This window comes from Coregonus clupeaformis, unplaced genomic scaffold, assembly GCF_020615455.1.
Source record: "Coregonus clupeaformis isolate EN_2021a unplaced genomic scaffold, ASM2061545v1 scaf0587, whole genome shotgun sequence".
NCBI classification, from domain to species: Eukaryota; Metazoa; Chordata; class Actinopteri; order Salmoniformes; family Salmonidae; genus Coregonus; species Coregonus clupeaformis.
In genome coordinates, this window is record NW_025534042.1 from 200,443 (window position 1) to 215,732 (window position 15,290).

At 46.2% G+C, this 15,290-nt stretch overlaps 1 protein-coding gene across 1 annotated transcript in view; it reads left to right on the top strand.

The window, feature by feature from the left end:
- LOC123485152 (protein naked cuticle homolog 1-like) overlaps nucleotides 1-15,290 on the top strand; it is a 42,541-nt gene that overhangs the window by 12,709 nt on the left and 14,542 nt on the right. The window contains exon 4 of the mRNA XM_045216045.1: nucleotides 9,025-9,082. Coding sequence (XP_045071980.1) covers nucleotides 9,025-9,082 — 58 coding nt within the window. The remainder of the gene's footprint in view (nucleotides 1-9,024; nucleotides 9,083-15,290) is intronic.

Consider the following 15,290-nt stretch of genomic DNA (forward strand, 5'->3'; position numbering starts at 1 on the left):
ATGCTTAATGTGAGTCTGGAAGGAGAGTTTACAGTCTAACCAGACACCTAGGTATTTGTAGTTGTCCACATAGGTCTAGGTCAGACCCGCCGAGAGTAGTGATTCTAGTCGGGTGGGCGGGTGCAAGCAGCGTTCGGTTGAAGAGCATGCATTTAGTTTTACTAGTGTTTAAGAGCAGTTGGAGGCTACGGAAGGAGTGTTGTATGGCGTTGAAGCTCGTTTGGAGGTTTGTTAACACAGTGTCCAATGAAGGGCCAGATATATACAAAATGGTGTCGTCCGCATAGAGGTGGATCCGAGCTTCACCAGCAGCAAGAGCGTATTGTAATGTATTTACAATTGTATAAACTGCCTTAATTTTGCTGGACGCCAGGAAGAGTAGCTTCTGCCTTGGCAGCAGTTAATGGGGATCCATAATAAATACAAATACAAATCTACTGTATCTCCATTAACCCCTTCTCAGTTCTCTGCTGCTGGGCTGGGGGAAACCAACCGCAGAATAACAAGAGCTTTAAAGACCCTTGATCTAGCAGCCATTTTCTCCTCCTCCTCTCTCTGTGAGACACTCGTTTGATAAACAGCCTGATAAAAGCTAATTGCTGTGGTTACATATTTTTCAAAGCCCTAATAAATACCTTGCCTTATGCCTTGAGAAACAGGCAGGTTGCAGTGGAGTGCGTTGCCCGAGGGGTTAGCAAGCTAGCAGAGCTGTAAAAGATTATCTTTGCAGGTGTAAAAGTTTTGTAAATGGGTCATTAAAGCGTTGGCTAACTTCACACATGAAGCACAAAGAGGCAGGGAGGGAAGGAGGGAGGGAGATTAGCTCAAATCAGCATGTTTCTGAAGTACAGAAATGAGGGCTGTAAATCTCCACTAATATTCTACTGAGCCTTTTAGGGGGAAGCCTTTGATGTGGATGAGGTAATGTGACCAGCAATGTTTGCAATGTTAATCTGACGTGGTGAAAATGACTGGTGGGCAGGCCGTGCACAATCAAACTATAAAAGCCAGAGGCAGTCATTAGGGGAGAGTCTTCTGGGGGGCTATCAACAGAGCTGGATTCACGCAGACGGGCACACACGCAAGCAGGCACATACACGCGCGCACACACATCATTTTCTCTCTCCAGGCCCATGAGTTAAATCTGGTATCAAAGGCACCACATTCAGCAATGTTATGTTATGCAGTTGGTGTGCATGGATGCACCAAATGTCAATAAATATACCAGCATAAAACCATGAGATTGGACACCACAGCTCCTCCAATCACAAGGCTTTTTTTCCCTTCCCAGTGTTGCTAGAGGATAGAGCTGTCTGTATGTGACCTGTTCAGTTAACTAGAGATAAGAGGGTAAACCCACTGGCATGCACCCCTACAGGCCCCTCCACCTCTCCTAACCAGCCCAGCGTAGCCATCACAGAACCCTGGTGCTGCTCACTGCATACCACACACACTTTAATCATAAGGCAGCTTCCTCCCTCCCTCCAACCTGACTGGCTGACTGGCTGCTGACGAATCCCCAGCCTGTGGCTATAATTTCCTTCCTGGGTCACAGGCAGGAAGGGAAGACAAGTGGGTGTGCTGTGAGTGAGTGGTGTCAGGCGTGGGGCCGCAGAGTCTGCACCATAACCCTGCCGACTGCAATGAAGGTGTCTGGTCCACTCTGCTCCTTCAGAAGCGTCAAATTAGCCACTGTCGTCCGACCGTCTGGCATGGTGTTTCAAACGGGGGACCTGGAGTTCAGTCAGTGAGTTGTTATGGTCCAGTTAGAGTTCAAGGAAACATTCTTTGTTTCCTTGAAGAGGGTTTTATCTGATCAGGCTGGACTTGGCTCAGAAGTTGAAAAGGACCTAAAGATCAAACCTCGGATTGCCTTGACATGCTTTGAACTCAGCGAAAAACGTTCAGTTGATTATCAAATGTGCATCAAATAGCATTGTAAAAGAAAACCGATATGTCTCTTTTCTTGGCATGTCAAATTGCCTCTCTTCTGCTTTTAATAAAGATCTATGATGTTGGAGTCCGTCCAAGTATCTATGATTTTGGTGGGAACCCAAGAAATACCTCAAAGTAGCATCAGATCTTCTGGCCCGAGAGGATAGGCTCTTCACAGTGAGTTGTAAATAACAGAACAGGTTTCTCTGGCTCATAGTGCTACATGCTACATGCAGACACCTACATTATGTTTGCTCAACACACACACGCACACAGATATGGCTGTTGATCTAACACAATAATTGGCTGTCTGCTCTCTCCACCCTGGTAGATGTGTCTTTCTGTCTCCTGCCAGGTTCGCTACGGTATATGATTATCTGAGATCTTAATTTCATGTGTGCAAACCGATCCTCTTTGAAGCCATGCTTAGAGGCAGTGCTCCGTTCACTACCTCACATCAACACTTTCTATCTTGGCACGATCTCAAGGCGTTGTGTTTTGTCAGTACGTGCCGCCCAGTCTGACTGTGGCTGTTAAATGTCAGGTAGGGACGGGTGAGGAGGAGGAGGAGCGGTTCACATGAAGAACTGAAGCTGAGTCCTGGGTCATGTTCATTATGGCAACAGAAAACACAAATTTGCATTTCTTATTGGACAAGTCCATGTAGTTCCACCCCGTTTGACTCAGTTTACAACCTAGTTCTAAGCTGCTGTCTGGTGTCTGCTGGTGCTTTCTGTTTTTCCACACAGTACCACACAATTGAAAGGGCCACTGCACTTCTAACTCTCTGATCCGGATCCCCCTACTCAAGCATATAGTCGCAGCATCAGACCCAAACCTTTGAACCAGCCTCCAGAGTGTCTCAGCTTACTCTGTTGGGGGCGGAGGGGGGATGGGCATTTCCTCTCAAGAGGTCCTGCTCCAGTAACACTACACCTTAAGCTCATTTGCAGCCTTAAAACCAATAGACGTTTTGTTGTTTTAGTTCTAAGCTTTCAACGTCAGCCATTTGTGTGCTGCAACCTATAGCATTGTCATCAAGCCATTTGGCAATGTCTTGGCTTTAAAAACGAGCAGTTTTAGTGGATTTCTTTCATTATGAATTTAATTTATATATACATTTCAGATGTTAGCATTGGTGTGGTGTGGTTTTCTAGGTTATTCATGACCCCTGTCTTGACTCTGACATGTGGCCATGGCTGAGAGGAGCTTAGTTGTTGTAGACAGATATCACCCGGACAGTTTTTACACTTAAATCCCTTTCCTCTGGCAGATGGCTTTGGGTGAGGCCTGTGGGCTGTGATCCTCTGTGTCTCTCTGTCAAAAGGACCCAGCAGGACTAACAGACAGACAGACAACAAGACAGACATGGCCACCAACCATTCCCTCGTTCTCCCCTCTCTCTTGTCTTCCTCGCTCTGTTTGTCTTCCTCACGTTCTCTAAATGGCCTTTCATGTGTTGTTTCCCTCCCTGCTCTGCGTCGTGGGCCTGTCTTGCTCCAGTCTAAATGTCAGACCTGAAGGTGTTCTCCTGTCCCAGTACTGCCTGGGAGAGCAGAGCAGAGAGCAGCGGGAGGCACCCAACCCAACGCTTCACTCCCATAATGAGATTTTTCCTGGGTTTTGAAGGAGTGCCAGTAACTAGTAACACTGCTCCAACCCAATGCGGCTCCTGAGGCCTCCTGCTTGCCTCCACCGGGCCCTGCGCCCTGGCTGACTGGCGCACGATCAGGGGGAGCTGTCATCGGCCGCCCGCGTAAATTGTCAGCAGCCTGTGTTGGGTGGAGGCAGACAGCGTAGAGACCAGGGCCTTGTAGGACTTTCCACAACCCCACACTTACACATGTAAACACACACATGGTAGTTACACACGCACTCATACACTGAATGTGCTCATAACCAACCAGTCACACACATAAACACACACGCACTTATACACACACATACATAGACACACACACACACACACATACATAGACACACACACATACATACACACACACACATGCATAGGCACACACACACACACATACATAGGCACACACACGGCCCAGTATGTCTGTGAACACAGTGCCAGGGTAAGGCTGGCGGGCCCCCATGGCAACCTCGTGCCCTAACTTGCCAACCTTCAGTCAGTCTATGATGTGCTCTTCACCCCTGCAGTCAGTGGTTCCTTGGCTCTCTTGTCTCACTTATACTCTCAATATAACCATTCTGCTCCAATGTTAGTTCTTAAAATATTATTATTTGTAAATACGCAAATCTGGGTTCTCCTTTATTTTCCCTTATTCAAATCCATATTTATGTCTCTCATTGACGTGGGTTAGCCATTTTGATTCAAAGGCCAAATCAAACAGCCCTAGTAGACGGAGCGGGCAGCCTGTCCAGTACTAATGTATCTAACTGGGATGCTGTAATGCAGCACAGTCACACTGTGTTCCTGTCTTATGCTGCTCTAGGAATAAATCACTTTCTGTGAAGGGGCTTTAACAACTTTAAAATACACTGGGGCCATACAATCCTCCGTCCTCCAAGCCCAGAAGAGAAGACACTCTGAAGGGTCTGGCTCCTGTTGAAAGTAAAATGCTTTATACTTTGGTTTCCACAGAACATTAAACATCATGTCTGGAAAATTGTTTTTGGTGGTCCCAAGCGTTGGAGGAAGGAGGTTTGTTCATGTGCTTACAGCCTTTCATGATACTCTGAAGCTCTGCAGTAGCGGCCAAATAAGTTCTGCAGAGCTGGGAAAGTGACACTTCACTGTAGTCTTCGTAAAACCTTCATAAACACTCCATAACACCAGTCGTAAACACACAGAAAAAAAAGCCAAAAGAACTTACAACTTACTGTGTCACACGATGTTCATCATCTGAGCAATTAATTATCCTTGGCTATTGCTCAAATGAGCAGCTGGGCCTTCACTTTTTTGTTTTGTTGTATAGAGTTAGACCAGTGAAGCACATTTGATTAGCATATAGTATGGAAGATGGTTACTAAAGGTATGAAAGATACAGGAAGATGCCGTGTTCATTGTGTTCTACTTGAGATGATCAAAGTGGTGCAGCACTTGGCCTTGTCCCTAACTCTGTTTGCCTTAAGCTGCACTCCTATTGTGATCCTTGACCCCACAGAGGGCAAAGGTCACCAGGCAGGCCTGTGATTGGCTCATTGGCCTGACACGTCAAGATGGATGGCTCTTTTAAGGTCAGCTGATTACCATGTTTATAGCTAGTGGCAAACACGGTCATGGAAGATAAAGAATAAAGGTTGGATGAACAAAATATGCAATCACCGGAAAACATTTTAAGAATAGTATTAATTATTCTTTGATAACGTTACTTGTGTATTGAAGCCCATATTGGCCATGAAGCTGAGAGGATGAAACAACTTTGAAGTGTGAATTTAAAAAAATCAGTAAACATCCTGTGTGAAATCTTCCATCTATTGTGCCAACCAAGAATCCATCAATGAACAAAAACAACTCCTAAACCTTTTTTAGAACCTCCTAAAAGAGGACAGAGGTCACTAGTCAGTATCCCCATTCCCTAATCCTCAAACCTGGGAGCTGTGGGGTTCCTGTGAGCTCCCCAGGAAGAAAAGAGCAGTCAGTCCCACACTAGAGGGGTGAGGGCCTGAGGGGTGCGGGCCTGGGCCAGCTCCTCCATTGATCTGAATGGAGATGCTGAGGTGGCAGGGAGGGGCTGAAGACTATAGAGGGCTCAGTGTGTCACCACCAGAGTCAGAAGTGAGGTTCAGGGGATTAAACTTCTTTCTCACAGTGCTGAATAAAGTTGGTCCACCCCTCTGCCTGCCTGGTGAGGAGGTGAGGACCTGAGGACCTGAGCCTCACTGAAAGTGTTTTTCTAGCTCCATTAAAGCCTACTGACAGGGCCACAACAGGACAAAGAGAGTGGCCTTATTGTTCCTTTGGGACAAGGCCCTGGAGAAAGAACGAGGGATATTCAGTCACTTCACTGCCAGGACCAGAGGAATCTTAATATGGGAAATTTTGGGCAGTCCTGGTCTGAGTTCAAACTTTGAGTGTGTGTCGAATTGCCCAGTTCTCCGAACGGCACATTCTAGAAAGTAGAAGAGAAAGAAATAGACTTCAAATGATACTGTGTAAATTACTGTGTTTCTCTTATCATATTCCTCGTGCCATTTAGCGGTCAGGTCTTTTGATGAGGGATGAGAGAAATGAGAGAGAGAGAGAGCTGAAAAAGAAATCTGAGGTTTTTACTGAATGTATTTAAAAAAAATCAACATTAAGCAGAGATGCCAAGAGCAGATCCCATCCATCATCACAGACAACAACCAATTAGCACATTCCTCTTTCCCATGTTCTCATGTTCTTGGCTAACCCCGCCATCATTTTGGGTCATTCATCAAAAACAGAAAATGTGCTCAACTCAAGACTGTGCGTACGTGATAGAGAGATAGTGAGTGTGTATGAGAGAGAGCAATAATGTGTGTGTGTGTACTTTGAGAGTTTGATTGGAGGGATGTTGCTCGCTGTAACTAAAGCCCAGCTGTCTTCATTGTTTGATTTCAGAGCACAAACCCTGGTGAGAGAGAGGCTGGAGGAATGTTGATTGAGGGGTGATTTTTCTGGGGGTTTGTGGAGGGAGGGAGGCTGGGGGCTGGGACCTGGGCTGGGGTTACTGTACAGGCCAGGGCCTTAATTGCAAACAGTACTGTAGATCTGGAGCTCTGTGGCTGTGGTGCCAATGCTGGCTGCAGTACTACTGACAATTAAGTTGTCAGCTGGCGCTCCTGAGCCCTCCTCCTCTGACCTGAAGAACTCTGCCTGACCTGCAGAGATAGTCCTGATGACACTCAGGGACAGCCATCTGACTGCAGCTCTCTCTCTCTCTCCCTCTCTCTCTCTCTCTCTCTCTCTCTCTCTCTCTCTCTCTCTCTCTCTCTCTCTCTCTCTCTCTCTCTCTCTCTCTCTCTCTCTCTCTCTCTCTCCCCTATCTGTCTCTCTCTCTCTCTCTCTCTCTCACTCTTTCTCTCTGTCTCACTCACTCACTCACTCACTCACTCACACACATACATACACACACACATACGCGCTACACACTACAGCTTCATCTGTACTACATTCAGAGCCCCCCGCTGAGTATCTGTAAATATAAGGCATTCAGAAATGCGTTACAGATGTGTGTTGGCAGCAGGATTTCAGCAGCACTGAGACATTCAGGCCTTGTGTTGGACAGGGAGATCTTTTAAAGCAGCGTACACATGGAGAGGCTCTCCTGTTACTTACCTTATCTGCTGCAGACTGCTCTGCTGGCTGCCTCTCAAAGGCAAAGCAGGGGCTGAGCGCTAAGCAGCAACACAACACTGCTTCATGTAACTCTCTCCCCACTGTCCCACCTCCCCGCCGCCCACTCCCCTCCTCTCTCCCTCTCCACTCTCACTCCATCCACACAGACAGTGTCTGATTTTTATCTCCTGGGCTGGCTTCTTTTGGGCCTGACCATATTAGTCTGGGTCAGGCCTAGTTTAAATAGCAGGCTGGTAAGGTTTCGGCTCAGAGGGAGAGCGAGGAACCTGGCTACCCTGAGGAGGTTTTAGTGATTCAGACAGCCTCATTCAAGTTATGTCCCAAATGGCACCCTTCTCCATATTTAGTGCACTATAGTCAGTCAGTCAGTGATGTGGTGAGTAGTGTGGGCTGGGCTGGACTGGGGTACGCTGCAGAGCTGCTCTACTAGGCTGACTGGGCTAGGATCACCCCAGCTGAACTCTACCTCTCTACTAGATTAAACCCAAATCCCTTCTACACTTTTTCACTCTCATAAATCCACCTATTTAACACAGAGAGAGGGGAGAGAGAGGGGAGAGAGAGGGGAGAGAGAGAGAGCGATACAGAGAGGCGAGAGAGATACGGAGAGGGAGAGCGAGAGATACAGAGAGAGGGAGAGGAGAGAGAGGGGAGAGAGAGATACAGAGAGAGGGGGGACAGAGAGATACAGAGAGAGAGAGATACAGAGATACAGCGAGAGAGAGATACAGAGAGAGGGGGGAGAGAGAGATACAGAGAGAGAGAGAGAGAGAGAGATTCAAAGAGATACAGCGAGAGAGAGATGCAGAGAGAGCTAGTAGCTCAACATAGACTAGATCAAGCAGCTCAGGAGTTGTTTTAGTGGTGTTTGATTTGATTGCTGGAGCAGGTAATTCACACATAAGGGATAGGGTGTACCGTAACTTTAATACATGTACAGTATGTAGAGTGTGGTTGTGTGGTGTTTTTATCATGTAGTATGTGTCTGGGTTTATATCTGTGTAGGGTTACGGTGTGACAGTGTTTTCAGTAGTATGTATGTCTATGCCAGCGAGAGAGAGAGAGCTTTTCCCGATATGTGTGTGAGAAAGAGAACTCTCAGATCAGGGGTGTGTGTGTGTGAGTAATGGTTATCGGGCCAGATGACTGTAATGCCACAGAGACACCTGAGTTGGCATTTTCCATGGTGAAGCCCCAAGCTCACATATCACGCAGTCCCATTGGTATGCACTCACAGACACGGCTGCCAGGAGAGGAGAGGGGCGGGGGTCGGGTGGACTGAGAAAACAAGCCCACCAGCGAATCGCTACCACCAATGACGATAGACCCCGTCACGGAAATAACCTCACAGACAACCCACAATTCACCACAGGAAGAGTGTGATTTAGACTAGTGATTGAGGCCGTTCTTTGACTTACTCCAGTACTGTGTGCCAGTGGCAGTCAGTCGTATGCTCACTCTGTTTAGATCCTTCAATTACTGTACTGTCTCCTCTAACTTCCTGGTTCTGCTCAGCTTCAGCTCACAGTTGTCAAACAAGCTCTACATATATAGAGCTGAACACTGTCATTTGGATTTGGCCATGTCACTATGTATTGGCGGCTCTAATGTGGATCTCCAGTGTCCAGCTAGAATAGTTTGTTTATATGGTGAATATACTCTTTCTCGATACTGTATGGATGACAACAAACATGGAAATAAACTCTGTAGCTAAATCTGGTGGAATATATATTTGTTGTGCATGGTCTGTGACAAATACACTAAGATAAATGTGTCTCTCTATGTTTCTCTCTCTCCAGGATGTGTTGGACAAGGCGTGTGCAGAGGGGATCAGTGATGAACATTACCGTTTAGAAGGTAGGCCGCCTGTCTCCTCCCCCCTCCTCCACTAAGCTCCTGAAATGTGCTGATGAGGTGGATGTATGGAACCCCCCCAGTCCCTCTCTCCCCCCATTACCTTCCTTCTCCTTTCCTCCCCCCTTTCTCTCACCCGGCCCTCCCCTCCCCCTCTGTGCTTTGCAACCCGCCTCCATCTATTCTGTTTTCCCCCAGTGTGGTGTGATCCTGGATTAAGGAATCAGGAAGGAGAGGAGAGGCCTCCCCCTTCATGTGAACTGAGCTCTGTTGTGCTACCTAACTGGCAGCAGGGGAGAGTGGGATGGGACCAGCCCAAATATGTGGGTCAGGGTGTCTCGGCTGGCTAGTTTTGTTGTTGAGTTTAACTAGTTCAGGCTGGTTTATTTTAAGGGGTGGTCCTCATCACAGTCCCCTCCACATAAAAGGGCCTTAAGACCTGGTGAAAAACACTATAAATACAACCTATTATAGAACATGAAAGTATGGTAACGTTAGATGGCCATTCACACCACACCTTGTTCCTGTCAAAATCCCTCCCTGTGTCAGATTAAGAGCCATCTTGGTCCCTTTCTCAAACGTCTTAGTGTTTGAAACGGTATCTGGAGCCAGTCCCCAAAGAGCTCATAATAGGCCTTTATGTTGCAGTCAGAGAGAGGCAAGGCAATAGGAATTCAGGCATTTTGACATTTTAGAGGAGAGAGAGCAGAAGCTAGGCTAACAGGCCCAAAAAGATCCTAATTTCTGAGTGGTTTTGTAAGCCTCTTTTCTCGGCATTGGCAGTCCAGGGAGCATTTGTAGAAATGCAGTAATTACCTTCAGAGGGAAAACGCTAACAAGACTTGAAATATGTATAATTAAACATAATATACACCATGGTTCTCTTACAGCCTCTGTAGACAAGTACCGTTTGTGGTACATTTCAGTCAGAACTTATGAGAGACGATTTATTATCAAAGTAGTTATTGATTACCGTTTGGTACAATGCTTCTTTAGACCTGGGGGTTCACTAACAGATTTCTTAAATCACATTTAAACTTGAATGAAAACTGTTATGGAGCATTCCGGATTTTTGATTCTTTATAAGCCAGGAATGAAAGTGGTTTGTTGAAGGGGAAAGGGACAGACATAGAGAGCCGGAGAGAGGTTACAGATTATCGTTAGGCCAATGCACATATAAAAGCCTGTCTTTCCTCAGGGCTTCAGTAAGCATTTCCAAAGGAAGTTTGTGAGGATTAAAAAATAACTTGCTGGCAAAATTGCAAAGAGGGACGAAGAAAAAGGGATCCAAGATGAAAGCGTGTTTTGGCTCTTCGGATCTCGCAGTTACATCCTCTGTGCCTTTTCAAATGTAGTTTTCACGAGGTCATTAAGTGAGACTCAGAAGTCCTATTCAGCTGTATAAACCTGTATCTCTGTTGTGTCTGGTCACACTTGCTTGACTCTCAGACCAACCACACAGAGCTGAAAGCTGAGAGTGTGTGACAGCGGTCCTGTGGGTGTGATGGTGTGATAGCTGTGTGTGTGTGCTTGTGCGGGGTTACACATGTGTGCGTGTGTATATAATGGCAGGGCTGTTGAATCAGGCATGATGGTATAGTGAGAGTGCCAGCCCCTCCTCCCCTCCCTTCAGATGGGATCACCAGCCAATCCTCTGGCAGCATTTAGCTCCACTCATAAAGAGCAGGCCGACTGTATTTCAGTGACGAGGGGGTCAGAGTCAGAGAGGGAGATAGCAGATTACGTCTACATAGGGAATATGGTGCCCACAGTATTCCTCTGGGCCTTTTCATTAGCCTGGAGATAAGCATCTCCATCTCCACAATATTGGGCTTGCTACCCAACAGATTTGCCCCCTTGCACGGCACAATGGTACCTTTGAGCACCTGTGATGATCAAAAGAGAGGGTTATATTTTTGTCCTCCAAAAACTTTTTGGTCCCTAGGATGCTGCCTTTCATTGTGCCTGCAGCCGAGGGGATGGGAGACGGGACAGACATGTTCCTCTCTCTTTGATCTGCTTGGATACAGAGGAAAGAGAACGAGGCTGTTGTCTGTCTTTCTGCTCCTTTGGCGACCACAACAAACACTGTTTCAGATTTGACTTGGCTTAATTAATTAGTGATTCTGTTTTACAGCCGGCTGGTCTGATCCTCGTCCAAAAGGTTTGAGAATGGAACTTCAAAGTGCAGGGGGGGTGAGTGAGGAGCTGTGCAGTGTGGGTGGGTGTGTATATATGTGCACAGTAACCCAGCCAGCTCCTCATCCTGATTGGTCAGGCAGGAGAACAAGCTAAACCAAATGGCCACCAACTGCGTCCCAATTAAAATGGCACCCTATTCCCTAAATAGTGCACTACTTGGACCAATGGAGAGACTCTGTGTATTCATGGCCTCTGCCAGTGGCCTATCAGTCTGTTTTTCATATGTAGTACCCAGGTCTGAAGCATCTCAAAGGTTTTAATTGGATTATGATGTGATGAGAGGATATGAAAGGACTGTGACATGTTAAGTTACAGTAGGAGATGTTGGTGGGCTGACATACACCATAAAGGTTTGATACTGTAGTTGGGGCCTAGTGTTGATGAGGATGTGGAATAGGATGTGTGTGTGACAGACGAGGTGAGGCCTCCCTATGGACGCTGTCTGTCTGTGCTATATGTCTGGGAGATATAATGCTCAGTGAAACATCTAGAGTTATGAGCTCCGCTACAGTGGGCACAGAGACAGAGGCAGGGCTCCCATGGGGTTCTTTGATGTTCAGATCAGATGATGTTCCCAGTTTAGAATGTAATATCTTACGCCACATTATACAGTAGCATCATGTCCTTTTCTTGGCATTTTAGGCATGCTATGTCTGTTCAGTTCCATGTCTCCATGTTCTATTCATCCACCTCCTCACCCATTCCTGGGGCTATGCTAGCACTTTCCCATAGTAATGATTTGCATCCAAACCCCAAAGTATTTTGTGTCTGTGCCTTATGCTTATTTATACACTGGATTGTTTACATAGCTTACTGTAATATACAGTTGAAGTCGGAAGGTTACATACACCTTTCACAATTCCTGACATTTAATCCTAGTAAAAATTCCCTGTCTTAGGTCAGTTAGGATCACCACTTTATTTTAAGAATGTGAAATGTTAGAATAATAGTAGGGAGAATGATTTATTTAAGCTCTTATTGCTTTCATCACATTCCCAGTGGGTCAGAAGTTTACATACACTCAATTAGTATTTGGTAGCATTGCCTTTAAATTGTTTAACTTGGTTCAAACGTTTCGGGTAGCCTTCCACAAGCTTCCCACAATAAAGTTGGGTGAATTTTGGCCCATTCCTCCTGACAGAGCTGGTGAAACTGAATCAGGTTTGTAGGCCTCCTTGCTCGCACACGCTTTTTCAGTTCTGCCCACAAATGTTCTATAGGATTGAGGTCAGGGCTTTGTGATGGCCACTCCAATACCTTGACTTTGTTGTCCTTAAGCCATTTTGCCACAATTTTGGAAGTAAGCTTGGGGTCATTGTCCATTTGGAAAACCCATTTGCGACCAAGCTTTAATTTCCTGACTGATGTCTTGAGATGTTGCTTCAATATATCCACATAATTTTCCTTCCTCATGATGCCATCTATTTTGTGAAATGCACCAGTCCCTCCTGCAGCAAAGCACCCCCACAGCATGATGCTGCCACCCCCGTGCTTCACGGTTGGGATGGTGTTCTTCGGCTTGCAAGCCCCCCTTTTTCCTCCAAACATAACGATGGTCATTATGGCCAAACAGTTCTATTTTTGTTTCATCAGACCAGAGGACATTTCTCCAAAAAGTACAATCTTTGTCCCCATGTGCAGTTGCAAACCGTAGTCTGGCTTTTTATGGCGGTTGTGGAGCAGTGGCTTATTCCTTGCTGAGCGGCCTTTCAGGTTATGTCGATATAGTACACGTTTTACTGTGGATATAGATCCTTTTGTACCTGTTTCCTCCAGCGTCTTCACAAGGTCCTTTGCTGTTGTTCTGGGATTGATTTGCACTTTTCGCACCAAAGTACATTAATCTTTAGGAGAACGAACGCGTCTCCTTCCTGAGCGGTATGATGGCTGCGTGGTCCCATGGTGTTTATACTTGCGTACTATTGTTTGTACAGATGAACGTGATACCTTCAGGCATTTGGAAATTGCTTGAGTGGCGCAGTGGTCTAAGGCACTGCATCGCAGTGCTAACTGTGCCACTAGAGATCCTGGTTCGAATCCAGGCTCTGTCGCAGCCGGCCGCGACCGGGAGACTCATGGGCGGCGCACAATTGGCCCAGCGTCGTCCAGGGTAGGGGAGGGAATGGCCGGCAGGGATGTAGCTCAGTTGATAGAGCATGGCGTTTGCAACGCCAGGGTTGTGGGTTCGATTCCCACGGGGGGCCAGTATAAAAAAATATGTATTCACTAACTGTAAGTCGCTCTGGATAAGAGCGTCTGCTAAATGACTAAAATGTAAAAATATAAATGTAACAGGTCTTGGCTGATTTTCTTTTGATTTTCCCATGATGTCAAGCAAAGAGGCACTGGGTTTGAAGGTAGGCCTTGAAATATATCCACAGGTACACCTCCAATTGACTCAAATGATGTCAATTAGCCTATCAGAAGCTTCTAAAGCCATGACATCATTTTCTGGAATTTTCCAAGCTGTTTAAAGGCACAGTCAACTTAGTGTATGTAAACTTCTGACCCACTGGAATTGTGATACAGTGAATTATAAGTGAAATAATCTGTCTGTAAACATATGATGGAAAAATTGCACAAAGTACAGTGAGGGAAAAAAGAAGTTCATCCCCTGCTGATTTTGTATGTTTGCCCGCTGACAAAGGCATGATCAGTCAATAATTTTAATGGTAGGTTTATTTGAACAGTGAGAGACAGAATAACAACAACAAAAATCCAGAAAAACGCATGTCAAAAATGTTATAAATTGATTTGCATTTTAATGAGGGAAATAAGTATTTGACCCCCTCTCAATCAGAAAGACTTCTGGCTCCCAGGTGTCTTTTATACAGGTAACAAGCTGAGATTAGGAGCACACTCTTAAAGGGAGTGCTCCTAATCTCAGTTTGTTACCTGTATAAAAGACACCTGTCCACAGAAGCAATCAATCAATCAGATTCCAAACTCTCCACCATGGCCAAGACCAAAGAGCTCTCCAAGGATGTCAGGGACAAGATTGTAGACCTACACAAGGCTGGAATGGGCTACAAGAACATCGCCAAGCAGCTTGGTGAGAAGGTGACAACAGTTGGTGCGATTATTCGCAAATGGAAGAAACACAAAAGATCTGTAAATCTCCCTCGGCCTGGGGCTCCATGCAAGATCTCACCTTGTGGAGTTGCAATGATCATGAGAACGGTGAGGAATCAGCCCAGAACTACACGGGAGGATCTTGTCAATGATCTCAAGCAGCTGGGACCATAGTCACCAAGAAAACAATTGGTAACACACTACGCCGTGAAGGACTGAAATCCTGCAGCGCCCGCAAGGTCCCCCTGCTCAAGAAAGCACATATACATGCCCGTCTGAAGTTTGCCAATGAACATCTGAATGATTCAGAGGAGAACTGGGTGAAAGTGTTGTGGTCAGATGAGACCAAAATCGAGCTTTTTGGCATCAACTCAACTCGTCGTGTTTGGAGGAGGAGGAATGCTGCCTATGACCCCAAGAACACCATCCCCACCGTCAAACATGGAGGTGGAAACATTATGCTTTGGGGGTGTTTTTCTGCTAAGGGGACAGGACAACTTCACCGCATCAAAGGGACGGTGGACGGGACCATGTACCGTCAAATCTTGGGTGAAAACCTCCTTCCCTCAGCCAAGGCATTGAAAATGGGTCGTGGATGGGTATTCCAGCATGACAATGACCCTAAACACACAGCCAAGGCAACAAAGGAGTGGCTCAAGAAAAGGCACATTAAGGTCCTAGAGTGGCCTAGCCAGTCTCCAGACCTTAATCCCATAGAAAATCTGTGGAGGGAGCTGAAGGTTCGAGTTGCCAAACGTCAGCCTCGAAACCTTAATGACTTGGAGAAGATCTGCAAAGAGGAGTGGGACAAAATCCCTCCTGAGATGTGTGCAAACCTGGTGGCCAACTACAAGAAACGTCTGACCTCTGATTGCCAACAAGGGTTTTGCCACCAAGTACTAAGTCTTGTTTTGCAGAGGGGTCAAATACTTATTTC